General features: G+C 31.8%; 1 protein-coding gene across 1 annotated transcript; it reads left to right on the top strand.

Moving 5' to 3' along the window:
- Positions 1–1673: 1673 nt before the first annotated feature.
- LOC132712680 (ras-related protein Rap-2a-like) lies at positions 1674–17158 on the top strand. The gene is made up of 3 exons (XM_060695087.1): positions 1674–1695; positions 11223–11312; positions 16028–17158. The coding sequence occupies exon 3, from the start codon at positions 16030–16032 to the stop codon at positions 16702–16704; it is 675 nt and encodes a 224-aa protein (XP_060551070.1). The 5' UTR covers positions 1674–1695; positions 11223–11312; positions 16028–16029; the 3' UTR covers positions 16705–17158.
- Positions 17159–17766: the final 608 nt, after the last annotated feature.

Here is a 17766-nt window from a genome sequence, read left to right on the forward strand (position 1 = left end):
GTCAATATGGATGAAAGTAGATAATGAAATGAATAATGAATTCCACATATACCCCCGCTTTCCATTTTATTGCGACAAATTACGGCGAATATCAAAAACAAAACAGATTATTAGTTTTCCTTAAGTTTGGCATTTTCCCGAAACCGTGCGTCCCGGATCACGAATACCGATGGCAGAAAAGAAGAGAAAAAATGATAAACTATAAACATTTGAAATATATATTGTGAATAATAGACAAGCGTAAATAGAATTCTATTTCGAACCATATACTCTTCTTCAGTAACATACCATTTTAAAGCTATTTCTGAGAATAGCATTCATGATTAACAAAAACAATAAGAACGAGTATCTAATTTCCATACATATGCATTCGTTCTTTATAAAGTTAATAAACGATATACAATGTACAAACACGCCTACTACATTTACGTTTCACTATACCTTATAATGCTTTAAGGGTATAATATCTAAACTAATACAAAGTTGTTTTTATAATATTCCAAATTGATTAAGTTCCAAACATAAATTCAAAAATCTGGAAACAAAGTGATCCTTCGGAAGCATTTATCACAACAAAATTACAAAAGAATTGCAGACTCGGTTTGATTGAGTCTGTACATGAGGGATAATGAATACGTGCAACATCCCTCACGCCCCCTAGCACCGGCTTGAGTGGTACTCAATTCTCAACACTTAATAGTGCTGGCATCAATGATCCCAAAGGACCAGAAAAATATAACAACACTGAAGTGAAGTACGGGGCAACTTTTTACAGCTGCCACACAGCACTTGACACCTGCTGTTGTGAAGTATAAAAATCTGGAAACAAAGTGATCCTTCGGAAGCATTAATCACAACAAAATTACATAAGAATTGCAGACTCGGTTTGATTGAGTCTGTACATGAGGGATAATGAATACGTGCAACATCCCTCACGCCCCCTAGCACCGGCTTGAGCGGTACTCAATTCTCAACACTTAATAGTGCTGGCATCAATGATCCCGAAGGACCAGAAAAATATAACAACACTGAAGTGAAGTACGGGGCAACTTTTACAGCTGCCACACAGCACTTGACACCTGCTGTTGTGAAGTATAAAAATCTGGAAACAAAGTGATCCTTCGGAAGCATTAATCACAACAAAATTACATAAGAATTGCAGACTCAGTTTGATTGAGTCTGTAAATGAGGGAAAATAAATTCGTGCAACATCCCTCACGCCCCCTAGCATCGAAGTGAAGTCCGGGGCAACTTTTTACAGCTGCCACACAGCAAAACGGCAAAACAATCTATGAGAAAATATAAATCACATTTTACATGTTTTCTGCAAGTCTTTCCATAGACTCGATCTGCTTCTTGTGTACTAATTCACCCCCCTTTTTATTATAGCCATGTGTTAAAAAACTATAAGCAAAAACCACAATACTCGTATTTCAGAGGATTTAGAGCTATCTCTTATTATGTGAAATATCAGTTTCGCCAGGTTTTACAGTTGTTTTTGTCTAACTACATTCTGTGATTGGCAATTAAGGTGATAGTATTGTATTTTTATGAGTTATATCATCGGTAAAAGCATGAAATATAACGTGGAAAACTTCTGTTGAAATCGAGCCAGCGGTGTAGAAGACGCTTTATTCTTGTATGATTTTTAACAAGTATGAGAAAGATTGGAAAAGAAAGGACATTAATACACAGGTAAATAATATTTTGAAAATTTGCTAAGTTTTTTTTGTCATATTACAAATTTAACTTTGAGTACAGATACCTTAAAATAATGTTTTATTCAAAAATATTTTTTCATATAGATTTACTTTAATATAGATAAATACAGAATCCCTAAAGAAAGCCCAACACGGCAAAATTGAAAATGTTGCAGGCTCGGTTTGATTGAGCCTGTTCATGGACGGTACTGGAAAGTGCAAGTTACCGTCAACGCCCCCTAGCACCGGCTTAAGCAGAATTCAACATTTAAACATGAAATGGTAAAATTTTGAATTTAGAAACATCCGCAGATGTGTTCATACGGCGGTTATCATGGAACCTTCAATGTGACATTTCCGTGCCATTCCATGAAAAGCGGCGTATGGTCCCCAAGTAATAAAAAGCGTGTGCCCTAAACGAGAAAACAATGGGCAGAACTAAATAAAATAGAATTTTGAAAGGGGATCAGAGAATATGAAGCCTGCGTATCACAGATAAGACGTCAAAAGACAAATTTAAAAAGCAGGCAACATATCCTAAGGGTGATTCAACATTATTCAAGTAGGAATATTGGAACCACCCAACTAGAAAATGCCGAAAAGTTGAAACTAAAAATACCACAAATACAACAATAATGTCGTGCTGAAAATAACACGGATGTGATCATAATATAGATAAATACAGAATCCCTAAAGAAAGCCCAATCCCTTAAGTCAACCACAAACGATTGAATTCATCGATAAAAATGTTAGGTCTAGAACTGTTTATACAAATCAGTGGAGAAGATGTGGAATATAAGCGCGGACGGTTAATGTCGAGAATATCGAACCAGACTACCCTCATTTCAATATAATCGAATGTTCAGCTGAAAAAGGGTCTAGGCCGTCGTTCAATACAAACGAAATGTTGAGCTGAATGTCGAGCCAACTTCACATCTTAGCTTATCATTCAATACAGATCGAATGTCGAGCTGAATGTTGGGGAAACGTCACATATAAGCTCGTCATTTACTTTATAACTAATGTCATGCTGAGTGTCAAGCAAACCAAATTCATCACCTAATTTCCCCATTCAATGAAGATAGAATAGAATGTTCAGTTACATATTTGGTAACATTCATTTATTCAATATCGCGCTCAATACAATACAGGCCGACATTAAAAAATCGAATGTTGTGTTGAGTGTGCAATTTCAACATCCTTGCCAAATTTACGATCTTTAATTAACAACAACATTAATAAATAAATTTAAAAAAAAACATCCCCATAAAAAAACCAACAAAAAAAACAAATAACAAAAACAAACAAAACCCAACAAAACAAAACAACATCGAACGTTCACAAAGAGTATATGTTATTATATAAAAAATATCATATTCTTCGGCCCGTTTTCAAATTTATAAATTTTAGCATGTTGTGAAAAGAAAATCAGCTGTAAGTGACTAATGAACACTCCTCCTTACTTATTTAAACATTTCCGATTTCTTCTCTTCTAAAATGGAACATAGATTACAAAATGATCAATTTTCCTAAATAATAACGCACGATTTGGCAATACAAAAAATAATAATGGCAATTTTGTGTACCTATTGACTTCTTATATTGTTTTTAAGTGCAGGTTTCAGGTTTCCTAAAAATACACATACTTAGAAAATCAAAATCTTTATAAAGGAAATTTTGGGTTTTAAGTTGATGATTACATGGCAAATCACGTTCGTTTATTTTAAGAACTCGAACCAAAAAAAAAAACAACCCCCCCCCCCCCCCCAAAAAAAACCCCCAGAAAACAACAAAAAAACATGACATGTTATGGGAAAAAATGTCAACGAAATCTGATTGCAAAGTAGTTTTCACTATAAGAAATTGGTATTTCGTAAGATGGGGCAATCCACGAACACGCAATGTCTGGCTTTTGTCTGTTGTTCCAAATATAAAAAAGTGACGTCATTGCAGGAGATTTCTTAACATGATTGAAATTATGACAAATTACTATTAGCAATAAAAACGGAACCAAAATAATTGGTCTTAATGCTGTTATTAACGTAAAATGATTGAGTGATTTATAGTAAAATTATTGACTTTTCCTGCTGTTCAATTATTCCATTTATTTTGTTAAAAAAATGTTTGCTCACGTTGTTCAATAATGAACATTAAATCTTATCAGCTTTTAAGCATCTGTAAGGCTTTTGATAGTATTTAAAGCTGCATGCTTCCATATGAGTCAAAATATTACAATAAAATAGTTAAACTTGAGAAAAATGTACTAAGATTTCAAGAAAAGTAAAAAAATTTATGTTTCAAGTAAGATTTACATGTTATGTGCGATAAAGGACTGATTTTTTTGTATGTATCATCATATATCTACTGCGTTACTAACGCATTTAAGGTTATTTTTGCTTATTTTGACCTGTGTTTGGTTAATTACATGTGTAAGTTATTTTCTTTGTACATTTCACAATACTTTTAAATATATTTTTAAAATTTTAATGAAAATTAGCTTGACTCTGGAGGCATGCTGCTTAAATTGCATTTACCATTATTTTGTTCTTTGCATGAAAATATTTTTACTTTTTTTGGTAATTTAAAAGGGTTCGTATTTTTATAAAAAACAATACGATATAATTTCGTTTATGTACAGGCATATATTTTACGATTGAATAAAACAAGTGGCGATGAATGTCTTTCATAAAGTACGTAATAACATCAAATAGAATACACAAGAGGTTCATTTACTAAACGGTTTGGTATAAGTAAGTACGGTATTGGAATCTTAGATTATAAGAAACAAGACACGTACTAAAAATAAGCTCATTTAAGATATGCAGGAAACTGAACAAGTAGATTTATTCGATGACCGAAATTTATGTTAGAGTGAACAGTATTGCAATAAAAGCATTGATTTCCACCTGAAGAACATATCCAATATCTGTGTAAAAGGTCAGGTTGTCCTATCAATTTTCACATATTCTTGCATCATGAGAAATGGCCCCGAACATACCTTAAAAATTTGGTATTCATCATAAAATGTAATTTTGCTATAGAAACGATCTGAAGTAATCCCGTAATATAGCCGTGACCAACCTTATTTCTTCTAATAATAATTTTATACGTACTTCATAAATTTATTTTCTCGCACAATCAAAATATGTCCCATTGACGCTTGCGGTTCTCTTTTTACTTTTATAAACCAATGGCTAGTCGCATTACAATACAACTCTGACCTATAATTTGGAAACCGCACTGAAATAGCAGCAAAGAAAAGCAGGTCAAATCAAATTTCGCTGTCTGAGGCATGCAAGACACTTTCTGTCATCACTTTGTACTGATTTGGTTACAGGAACTGATTTGAGAGTATATCTATATGACTTCCTACACAACTTAACTTAAATGAATTTTATATAAACTAAAAGCATATCAACATTTACATTTTGAGTGAGAAATATAATGAATACTACTGGTTATTACTAATTCTATTACAATGAATCTTTTCATATAATGCATACATATTTTTATTCAATTAAAATTCAAAACTAAATTCATTTTTAATCTGTCAAAAGAAGAACCTTTATCAAGTTACTAACTGTTAACATCTTTTCATAGACCCCCCCCCTTTCAAAAGAAAAAAAAAGAAAAAAAAAGGAAAAACTTCAACAACAAACAAACAAAACAACAACAAACAAAAACCACCACCACCACCCAACCACCATAACAACAACAACATTGCTTGAGATCAATATTACAAACAAGACTTAAAACTTAAGGAATATGACACACTGTGTGATTTGCGTAAACTGTTATAATAAAAACATTTGAAGAGCTTTTATTTAACTTAATATGTAATTATAAATTTTAGCTCTTCTATGGTTATTTTATGACGGATGCAACCTTTAATTGAAACTTCTAAACGGCATCAAATATTTCCGGATATCATATTATTTAATGAAATTGCTTTACGAATTTGAGTATTTCATTAAATGGCAACAACCAAATGTTAATTTAAGAGATCTCCAAGATTAACCGATATTACATTGATATACTAAAAGAAAATATAGTTCTAGAACTAGACAAACAAGACGAATTGGTTCTAAAAGTCATTGTTTTTTCTCCAGTAAAGATACAGTATGAATGTGTCAATAATATTAATTTATCAAATTATAGCTAATAGCAAAACGCCTTCTGAAACTGTCCTTGAAGGATTGTAATTTATTAAATGAATCATTTAGATAATCGTTTGACAAAGTTCAAAGGACATATGTTTAAATGATGTAAGTTGACCCCAAAATTTTAGCTTTTATTTTTAACCAATAAACAGAAGACCAAGAATTAACAATAATATATTTAATGAAAAAAATGTTGATATTATACCTAAAAATGATATTATATATTAGAAAAACAGTTTTGTCTATCAATGGCCTATAATATAGGTATTAAGTTATAAAGAGAAATTCACACGGACACTCGCACACCGTTGTTTTTATTCATCTTTTATGTCTCAACTTTAATAGTTTTGACTTCATTAGATTATAAAAGGCTATGTCGAATATATTTTGCCCAGATAAAAGCTTTAGTTCTAAGACATCTAAAATGATGAATTATTGCGGACGAATAAAAGAATATATATAATTGCCTATCCAAAAAAATATGTGAAAATTATTTGGAATAATAGCTTGCTTTTTATTGTCATTTCAAGTGATTGATACCGTACTCCGCATCATACATGACATTTTTAAGCCGTCAGGTTAGCTCAACAGATAAAGCATTTGGCTGTGAATCTGGCGACCCGGTTGATTCCCGGACGGTGCTGATCTCTTTGATTGTGATTGATCATGAAATCCTTTCTACAGTCATACAGTTCATTGGGAAAAGGAAGGCAACTAGTACTGGTAAACTGCTTGACAGCCTGTCCAGGAAAGAAGTGGTGGCTGAATGTGCTCTGGTAAATTTAATGTGACTTACTGCCGTGATACGGAGTGAAAACTACCAATGCAACCACCACCACTACATGTAATTGTTTATATCGGAGCATCACAATATAGTCAGCGCATCCTGTATTATATGAGGAATAATTTGAATTGCAAATGTCATCATTTTACAGAAGTCACATATGAAACTCATCAACAGTGTTAGCCTTTAAGCCTAGGGAACGATTTTATTTGACATTTAAAATAAACTGTCCACATTAAGAAACAAAACAGGTGTGTTTGTCTATGAAATGAACATGAAGTAAAACACTACATGAGTTTATCTTAGCAGTACCGCAAGGAATTGATATTTCAAATGACGCGTCAATCCACAAACATGCAACACCGCGCTTTGTTTAATGTCAGACATTTAAAGAGGTGCTTTATAATGTGTTTTCTCAACATGAAACAAATTGAGATGAGATGAAACGAAAATTATGTCTTGATAAAAACCAACAAACAAATTGATATGACGTGTCTTTGTTGCTATAGTTTCAAAACAGGCATTGACTTGAAGTAAAAATGATAGATTTTGTATATACATGTATATCAAATGCAGTTTTAAAATCGTTTAATAAATTATTTAGCGATCTTAAAGTTATTTATGAAGAAACAAATAATAACCATGTAGAATTTGAAAAACTAAAAGTTATTTTTGAAGAATCAAATGATATAGAAATTGAAAATCTAAGTTATTTTTGAAAAAAGAAAGTAATAATTTATTTGTTAACGTTAATGAAAGCATTGTCATGTCTGAAAACATCAGGAAAAATACAACAAAATACACGCAGCTTATATTGTGTCAGTTTATAATGTAGGAAATTCAAAATGATGCATTCATCTTCGTAAATTGATAACCAACTATCGCAGACCCACATGTTTAGGTTACTACAAATAAATAAATAAATAAATAAATAAATAAATAAATAAATAAATAAATAAATAAATAAATAAATAAAAAAAAAATAAATAAATAAAACGCTCATTTGTTTATCTGCAGTTAAACTATTCATGCATTTTAATAACTGCACCATGTCAACGGCATCTCCAACGTATCGTGTTACTCCAGTTCTGACGTGATTAACGTCAATGACAAAACCATATGCTCTGCAGCAGTCAATTAACAAGTATTCATAGTACTGACCGCATATTTAATACAACTGTTATAGCGATGAATCAATTCGTATCGTCACAATCATTTTTAAAAGAGAAGTCTACAGTAGATAATGTTTAAGAAATAATATATCCCAACCAGTGATTTTATCGCTCAATAACCTCACTGTTTGGAGTTCGGATGCGACGAAATATATCGAGATATAATGATACGCATCCGAACGACAAACAGTGATGTTATCAAGTGATAAAATCACCGATTTGGATATATTATTTCGATTCTAACACGACATCAAAAAATAATTGTTGCCGTACCGGATATTAAGCAAAATTGCGCCTGATTTGTTTTCGTACTTATTTTAAGCGCGTCGGATTCTTATGGATTTTGCTTAATACAGGATTGGCGTAGTACCTCTAGACGCTTGCAGAAATCATGATCACATAATAGACAAATATCTTTTTTTTCGCCAATTTTTACATTTTTCATTCATTATCATAATTACATAAATCGATGTGAAAAGATGAATTAGACCCATAGGAACTCTGGAACAGGACTGCATATGGCGGCGCATAAATCCGAATCCGTACCGGCTTTACATATTGTTTGTCCGACCTTTGAATATCTTTTCATATTATGCGAGCGGGTGGTCTTTAATTATCTAATCTTAATTTAATATAATCTGCTAATTTAAAAATCAGTCAAATTTACGGTATATTAAAAAAAAGAAAAGGAGTGACATCCGCCATTTGCCGCAACGTTCGGCGTAAGTTATCCCCTTGATATGCTTGATTTTTGTTTTAATTGTTTTAGTAATGAATACCAGATGAGTGCCTAAAATATTTATCTATAGATCATGTTTTAATATTCCCTTTTTCAGTTAGGCAAAATCAGTTGGACCATATTACTAAAGTGTCTGTTTTCTCCAAGTTAACAAATCAAACACGAATACGCCCGTTATAATGCCGCCTATACATGTCAACACGTGTAAACAATTAACCGTTAACGTTATATCCGGACGATACCTGATAGTTGACAAAAATAACGGGAACAAAATTCTGAAAAAATAGTAATCAATTTTTCCAAAGGGGATAAACTCATGCCGAAAACGTTGCGGCAAATGGCGGATGTCACTCCTTGTCTTTTTTATAATACCGTAAAATTTGACCAGTTTTAAAAGAGACAGATTGGGTTCAATTGATAATATATTTTTTTGAATCCATACACTCGGATTATAGAAAAGATATTTAGATGTAGCAGAAACGTTTTTAAAAACCGTTACACGATCGAAAATATGCGCCGCAATCTGCGGTCCCGTTCTCGAATTCCTATAAAAGTTCATTCCGTTGGGTTAAAAGGCAAGATTTTAGCATTTTATGATTCAAGCGCCTTGCCCGGTATATACCGGAATACGGTATTTAGTGTGGTGCCCAAATCCTTTTTTTAGTCTCACTCTATTCTTTTAGTGGCTACGTCAAATGTGTAATGATTACGTCACATATCTAAATATAGAACGTCAACTGTGACTCTATTGCATAATAACACACAACACACTTTCGGTTCTTCTATATTCAATAGTGAAAAATGCTGGTCGAATTAGAATAATAGATTGATTATCAACAATTGAGCATTATTGTGATTTTCGGAATGACTAATAGTTTAATCTGATATTTTAAAAATTTGCTCAGATATGTCTATTTTGTGTAATTAAAAATGTATGTTCAAATGAAATATAAAAATACAAATCCTATATTCGGACCGTGTGTATTTATAAATACCCCTTTAAACTCAACACAACCGACTTTACTTCAGCCTTTATTGGATATTTGATTAAAACAGTATTTACAGTACAATTTATAGTTCCAATACTCAGTTGTTAATAAAAACGAAATTTTCAAACAGTGCGAATATTTTGTAGAGGAAAAGAATTGAAGTGAAAATCTGTGAACACGTCTAATTAAGTGCAATATTGTATTCATCTGGAGATATCGGTTTTTAGCCGAGCGATGTAGAACGATTTAAGATAAAGTTGACACTATCTTAATGCAAAACAGTTATATCACCAATGAACGTATGAAACACCTTCGTAAAAGGGAAATACTGAACGCTACAACAGGACCGCTGTTTCATTGTTTATAAATGGAAACCGTAAGAAAATATTAAATTCTTATTAAGAATGGAATGAAAACTTTAAAGCACAGGTATATATATACTCCTTTTACCGTAAAAAGTTATTTAAATTATCATACCTATAGACAACGATCTTTTTTTCTTAAAATATACATTTAGAGATTTATAGCTTTCAAAAGCAGGGTTTTGTTATCAAAATATAATACATGTTAATAGATTTAAATGCTAATTTACATTTTGAAATTTTAAAACTAAAACATAATATACATAAAAGATTTTACTGTTACTAAATGTATGAGTGAATACAGAAATATGAAATTCCTTTATATTTTTGTATTTTTTGAGTAAAATACTATTCTTGAAAACCATTTGAATAATTATGATTTCTTATATTTATTTGTGAATTATTAGAATGAATATTTTTATTGTGTGGGTAAGATCTAACGCCTTCTGTTGAGAGCAATTTCAGTAATTAGTTAATTAAGATAAATAAATGAAATAATATACTTAATTTAAACACCGAACTTCTTAGTTTTAAACTTTTGTTACTTAAGATTCCTCAATTCAATCTCACACTTTGGATTTCTTCTAACATTTAGAGCTAAAGCTGGGATCTAATGCTTATCAATAATTACGTCTTCTTGAGTTAAAATATTTTAAATTGATAGCACTTAATATTTTATATAAATGCATTGCTAAAATTGAAATATTTGATAGTAGGTAAACAATTTACTTCAACATACACACTAAAACTCAATCATAATTCTTAAATTACGCAAACTCAATCATTATACTTAAATTACAGCGACAGTTTCTGTTTGACAATTAACTAACAGTTAACACTACTGTTACTAACAATAGTAAAGCAAAGGTAATATAGGATTGTTGCATTTTGTCTAAGTCAAAAATCGTCTGTCGGCTATTGTCTCTTAACTTACTTGAAACATTTTATTTTACGCAGACTTATTTTTCATTAAACCGAGTACTGTTCTTATAACATTTGCTATTTTTCATTGAACCGAGTACTGTTCTTATAAAATTTGCTATCTTAAATAAGTTAAATGTAATATCTAACCGGATCGCGGACTTACTAAATGTACACAATCATGACATTGTATAAGATTCTCACTTATGTAGTCTAATGTGCACTTGGTATATAAACATTTAATGATAAAGTTATATCGCAAACCTACATGAAAAAGTTATACATTGTCAACAGAGATAATGGAGTTGTACTAAACTACAACATCTAGGTAAAGGAATGCACGTTTAGCAATTTTTGAGACATAATATAATGTAAACATTGAAATCTATTTTCAGGTGTACAACTTTAATTTGTATTAGTCATCAATAATGAAAAACACGGTTGTTATTAAGAGAAATAGCGGAAGAGGATATAGTCTTATTTAGGTATGTCATTTCTTTCTTTTCCTTATTTCAGTTTCAATACTTTAAATTGTCAGCGCGATGTCTAGACAGTCATAGTATATGTAAGAAGTATTGCTTTTTTGTAATCTGTAAATAAGACCGTTCGAGTGTTAACAAAGCAATACCTTTCTTTATATCAGGAGATAATATAAATCCTGTATTTTATAACGACACAATATTTTTCCTTCCCTTTCTATCAATGTTACAGTATATGTTTCCTTTTCAATCTTTCAATGTTTTAATGGAACATTTTGTAGTATTTTTAAAACTGTTTCATATAATGTTGAAGTAAGTCGCGTGTTTGCTCAAGTACCCTGTCTCGATATATCTGCCACATTCACATCAACAAATGGCTTTGTAGGAGGCAAATCAAGAAAATCACTCCGTTTCGTCGCCTTTGTTCTGTTTGATATTAATCCTGTTGAAATATGACAATAAAAAAACAGCTGGTCAAACATTGTGCATTAAAGTTATGCACGAAATGCATGTTAATGAATAATATATTTTAGCCTCTTATGTTCATAATAACTTCTGCAAGTTAGCATGATACATCTGTTGTCCTTTTGACAAACTCTTACTTTTTGTCGAAAATCTGATGGCATAGTTTTTAATTTTCAAATTCTGTGATTATGTATGGCTCTTTAAAAGAGATATTCTAGTATTGTTACAATCTATCTTTCATTATTAAGCTCATAATGTATATCGTTCTCAAATAAAATAAAATCCTTTCATCTAAATGATATATGTAGTGATCATTGATAAACAGCAACATGATTAGCTTTAAAGTAAAACCTGAATTTCATACTTCTTGTGCTTTACTTACAGAATAATAATAGACCCAGGATAAAATATCGCGTATATTAAATACATACGCGAGTTCAAATAGAATTTTTCGCATTATATTTTGGCCTGCTTTAGAGGTATGAACAGATCTGTCATGTTATTTGACAAATTAATGCAATATAACGGCACGAGTGCATTCAAACTCAATAAAACGTGGATCATTCTTTGGTTTGAAGTTTATTGAATACATGTTATTTAATGTTACATTTTTGAATTCATCTAATGCACTGTGCACGTCACAAATTATGTTTAATCAATATAACATTTCTAGTATTTCTTATGTTCCTCCCACTTTCTTCATATGATTTTACATCTTCTTGCAAATATCAGGTAACTTTCATAAAACAAATACTGTTTAGAAGACAAAGACCGGATACTTGACATTTAGCAGATTTTATAACAAATTATAGCATGTTGCATTTTTAAATTGATGTCTTTGTATCTCCTAATACAGAATTCCTAAAATGCTAAGTAGCTCAGACAGAAACATTTGTTTCTCAAAGATAATATCAAATGCTAATGTATATATTTTATGTAGTGCAACTGCATTTGCATCACGACTAATACATTTGTCATTTTTGCTTCTCTATTGGTGCTTAAGCTTAACGATCACTTTTAAAGAACCTCCAATTATAGTGGATGGATAAGACGCTGGTCTTTATTACTTTAATTCTCTGTATATGTAAACCCTGCATTCAAGTACATTGCAAACTAATCTCATCAGTTAAAGAAGCTTAATTATCCGTTTGATTAGTAATTTAATAGTCATTGTCGTTAAAATGCTGTCACTCCTTATTATCTAGTTCAGAGTGACTTTTATGACGTTATTTGTTTGGTTCAACAGTATATATTTTCTGATGTTTCGGGTAGTAGTAAATGTGTGCAACTCTTTTCTCTTGTCTTAATTTGTAAGATAAATGAGCATGCTTGTATGAGCTACCATACCAAGTAATTGTTTTTACAAATATTCATCATTTAAATGCAAATGTATTTGATATTTTGTTTCCATTAGTTACGCCAGTAAAGTTTTCATTCTTTGTCATAAAAATTCAATTTGTTCAAACGTTATATGCCCCTGACCATTTTATGGCATGCACAAATGGACATCTAAGGTATTCAATGCCTTGCCATTCAATATATATGCACCGATTGAACAAAGGAAAATTTACATTATAGTAGTGCATATATATTTTAAACCAATTCGATAGCGTTTCTGTAACATTCACAAGTACGCTGGAAAAAAAAAAGACTTTCCTCTAAAGATGTTGACAAAATAATAAAGGACGTTCACCGATAGAGGTGTATGTTGTTTCTGTACCCATATTAAACAGGCTAAAAGGTAAACAATCTGTGGCACATAGGTTGATAAATAATGAAATAAACTGGAAATCTGATTTTTTTTCTTGTTCCTGCATCATTACAGCATATTTGACTCTTGAAATGGAATATTTGTTCACCGATACTATTCTGTATGAAAGATTTTTGTAACTTCTCAAACAAACTCTTCGTAGCATCCCTGATCTGCCTTTGACCTGTCCCGTATTTTGCGCCGTTTCGTTTCGGTGCCAAACACGGTGCCTTTCCGAAGCCCCTGCGTGACTGAAAGTTGTCGGGGCTGCGTTCTAGACGACGTATTTCCCTGAGATCTTATCTATCTTATTTTAGTACTCTAAGGATTGTCAAAATTAATTTTTCGTTATTACGAGGGTTTTTCGATAATGTGTATTTTACGATATCTCAAAAGCATTCGATTTAAATATTTAAATGAACATTACATCCCTTAAAAATATTCTCTGCGGTTTGAAATACATAATTTTAAATGTCCTGTATTTTAAAAAGGAAAAAACACACAAAAAACACACAGAAAAAAGCAGTATCACGGATTAGATACCTTCCATTACTTTCAATACTTTCCCTGCCTTTATTACACAACCCCTTTCCGAACCTTATTTTTACAGTGTCAACGAGGGGCTTTATTAAAATTGCCATTTGACTAAAATTGTGTTTAGCTGAAGCCTCGTGTTTATACAGTTGGAAAGGTATTAACTATGGTTATTTAGGTATAGCATCATCAACGACATTGTGGATAGCGTTATTTCTCTGCGGTACAATAAATTAAATATATCGAACAACCCTAATAAAATCCTGAATTAAATAACTCAAACAGTACTGTTAATATTCAACGGAAGAATTCGGTACTGGATTTAAATAAGCCAAGGACCGTTCCCTGTTAAAACACACACATATCTTACGATGTTAATAGGATTTCTTTCTTTGTCTCTTTTCAAGAGAAATGCAGGCATCATCAGTAATTAAACAATTTTCTAATGAGGAGCCACATCATTGGATATATGACACTTATTTTCATGCATTCCTTTAATTTAATCTTGCATTGCATTGATTTGTAATATGATTGCCTTTCAAAGGTATCGTAAGGCGCAACAGTGTGAAAAACAAGAAGTAAATATCTGGAAAATTTAAGCAGCATAACTGTTAGTGTTTGATATTTGAGATAGGGTATTTTTTATTTAAGATAGTAAAATAGCGTTTAGAGGATACTTGCTGACAAAGCATGTGGCGGAATTCTTTTAATGTAACACATCAAACGTTATGGTTAGATTTTACAACGGTTATTAAACCTTTCACATTCAGTCAATAAGTATGTGATGTAAAATCAAAGTGCAAAAAGTGTAAAAGAGGTGTTTGACATTGAAAGGTTATTGTCATAAACAAAACTCGGTTTTCTGATATTTCATTATATTATATTCATGGTCTTAATTTTGTATTGTATGTTTATGTAATTCAAAAAGAAAAACAGAAGCAAAAATGTGCACAGAACATTTTTTAAACAAGAATGCAACCTCAGCGAAATTTGTTACTTTTTAGATTTTCAAAGCCATGGTAATTTCCCTGTCCAGCTGATAAATTAAGATGAATAATCATCATGGTACATACTGTGTTATGCCTAAGTCACAAATGACAAACGGCCGCCAGGCGGCGTCTATTTCTCCAAACAAATCGTAATATCGGCCGAAGTTCGTCCAGCCACCGTGACAATCGGACGGCAGCAGCTGAAAATTTTGGTCATCGGTCGGCCGACGATAAGTTTTAAGTACTACTAGTAGATGATTTTTGGGGTCAGTGCACAGGCACTTTATGGTCGAGCAAGAACGTCTACGCGGATTTGTATTTACTACAATTGTTGCATTGTTTGCTTGGTCTTCATCTTGTCTCTATAAACTGCCTTCTTTGCTGGCATATTGACCAGACATTTTTAAAAGAATATCATAAAATGCCAAACCTTTACCGCTTAGCGCCCACGCGGCGACCATTCGATCAATTTATAAATCGCACATGTGCCGTCCGGATATCGAGTGGCGACCGCCCGGTCTGAATGCTGTTTGTAACATCAATTCAGCAGAAAATCGCCCGGCGAAAGAAAGGTATCAGATTTAAAATCGCCCGGCGTTCGCGAAAACTTCAATGCCGCCGATGTTGTAAAATCGTTAGATAAGGCGGCGGCCGTTTTATTTGTGACCTAGGCATTACAAGTTTTATATAATGCCTATTTAAATTGCATTCCAACTCGATTTCAATTCAGAATAACCATGAGCATTGAATTGAGAACAAATAATTGACTGCCCTTACATGTGTGTATTCCTTTAGCTTATTTTAAAATTAAATGATCAATAATGGCGCATTTTTTCAGTTAACCATTATTTGTGTATTAATTTTACTCCTTGCAAATGTATTCATTATCAATATCTATCGAATGGTCAGTTGATGTTTATATTCAGATTACATTCTTTATATACGAAAACAATATTTTCACTTTTAATTTGCTTTACTTTTAGATATGTCATTTGATCAGCCGCCAAGAGGTTCGAATTATCGAGTGGTTGTCATGGGGACGGCTGGTGTTGGAAAAAGTTCAATTATTAGTCAGTTTATGCATAACAAGTTCACAGAGACACACAAAGAAACTGTTGAAGAATTACACCGACATCGGATGAAATTTAAAACGATAGCTGTAGAAATTGATATATTAGATACATCCGGATCTCACGAATTTCCTGCCATGCGCAAACTTGCCATAGCAACCGGTGACGCCTTTATTTTAGTGTATGCAGTCGACAATCAAACAAGTTTTGAAACTGTTAAAAGATTACGCGATGAAATAAAAGAGTATAACCATAAGGAACATTATTCGATTGTTGTCGTTGCAAATAAAACAGACTTAGAAGAAAAACGGGAACCTATTATTAACACCGTCAATGAATCTGTCGTTTGTATCGACTGGGAGGAAAAGTTTGTATTTACATCAGCCAAGACAGGTGAAAATGTTGATATCGTTTTCCAGCTGTTGGAAAACCAAATAAAGGCAAGAATACATCTAGAGGAAAAGCGCTTGTCATTCTTCCGACGAATTTCCATGCCGATTATGAAACTAGCTAAGCCGGAGCGTACACATGCGCCAAAGCTAAACAAACAATCAAGAACATGTTCTTTTGGTGGCTTTCAGTCACATTGACCGGAAGAGGTTAATTTAACTTTTGTGGGCAATCATTATATAAATAATCGGACATATGAACGTAGTTATTTGATGTTTTTATATTTTGAAACGTATTAATCAAATACGATTTACACCAACTGCTCAAAAATGTGCCTAAATCTGATTAATTGTTAGATTTAAGTCTTGAGTGAATCGACGATACATATCAAATTTAATCATACACATACGTAAAATGAAAATTTAAAACTGGCTAGTTCGATGTCCCATCTACCTAATATATTTTGTTACACTTACTTCATGTATATATTTATTTCCATGGCAATGTATCCTTTAATTAAGGACATTTACTAAGTTGAATTAATTTCTTTTAATAAAACGATCACATTATGTTTGATAAAGATTTACTAGTATATGTTTACCATGTAATATAAAATTGCATGCCGAAATAACATAAATTATATTAACAAAACAGCTAATTGTCTATTTTTTTGCGATACTATTTGAATCTTTTAAACATTCTCTTTGATACTCTAATAATAGATTAAAACATCGTCATGTTTAAGATTATATTCCATCAATACATTATATATCTCGACTAGTCTATCCTTTCCAGCCAGCTTGCGGAATTCGTTGACCTGCTTGTGTTAAACATAATACACGTACGGGTAAAAACAAAAACAAATTTTGAATAGTATATATAAAATTCAGAGTAAAATGTACTTTTATTATGTCCAATTGATTAGTTAAGTCAGTTAATAACAAGATAAATCCATCGATCTTGGACAATTAAAAGTCAATATATCTAATGACCTAAGTTTAGGCATCAATTTATTATGTGCAATAACTTGGCTAAACAATCAACAATCAACAATCGACATTCAATGTCTAGCTAGACAATCAACATTCAGCTCAACATTCGATCTATAATAATAATCAAACAATTCTCAAAGTGAATGTTGAGCTAGACAATCAACAATCAGCTAGACATTCGAAAATTTCTTATGTCGAGCTAGACAATCAACATTCAGCTCAACATTCGACCTGTAATAATTATCAAAGTATCCTTAAAGTGAATGTTGA

The sequence above is a fragment of the Ruditapes philippinarum genome, unplaced genomic scaffold (genome assembly GCF_026571515.1).
Source record: "Ruditapes philippinarum isolate M1 unplaced genomic scaffold, ASM2657151v2 ctg1813_1_1_1_1, whole genome shotgun sequence".
Classification (NCBI taxonomy): Eukaryota; Metazoa; Mollusca; class Bivalvia; order Venerida; family Veneridae; genus Ruditapes; species Ruditapes philippinarum.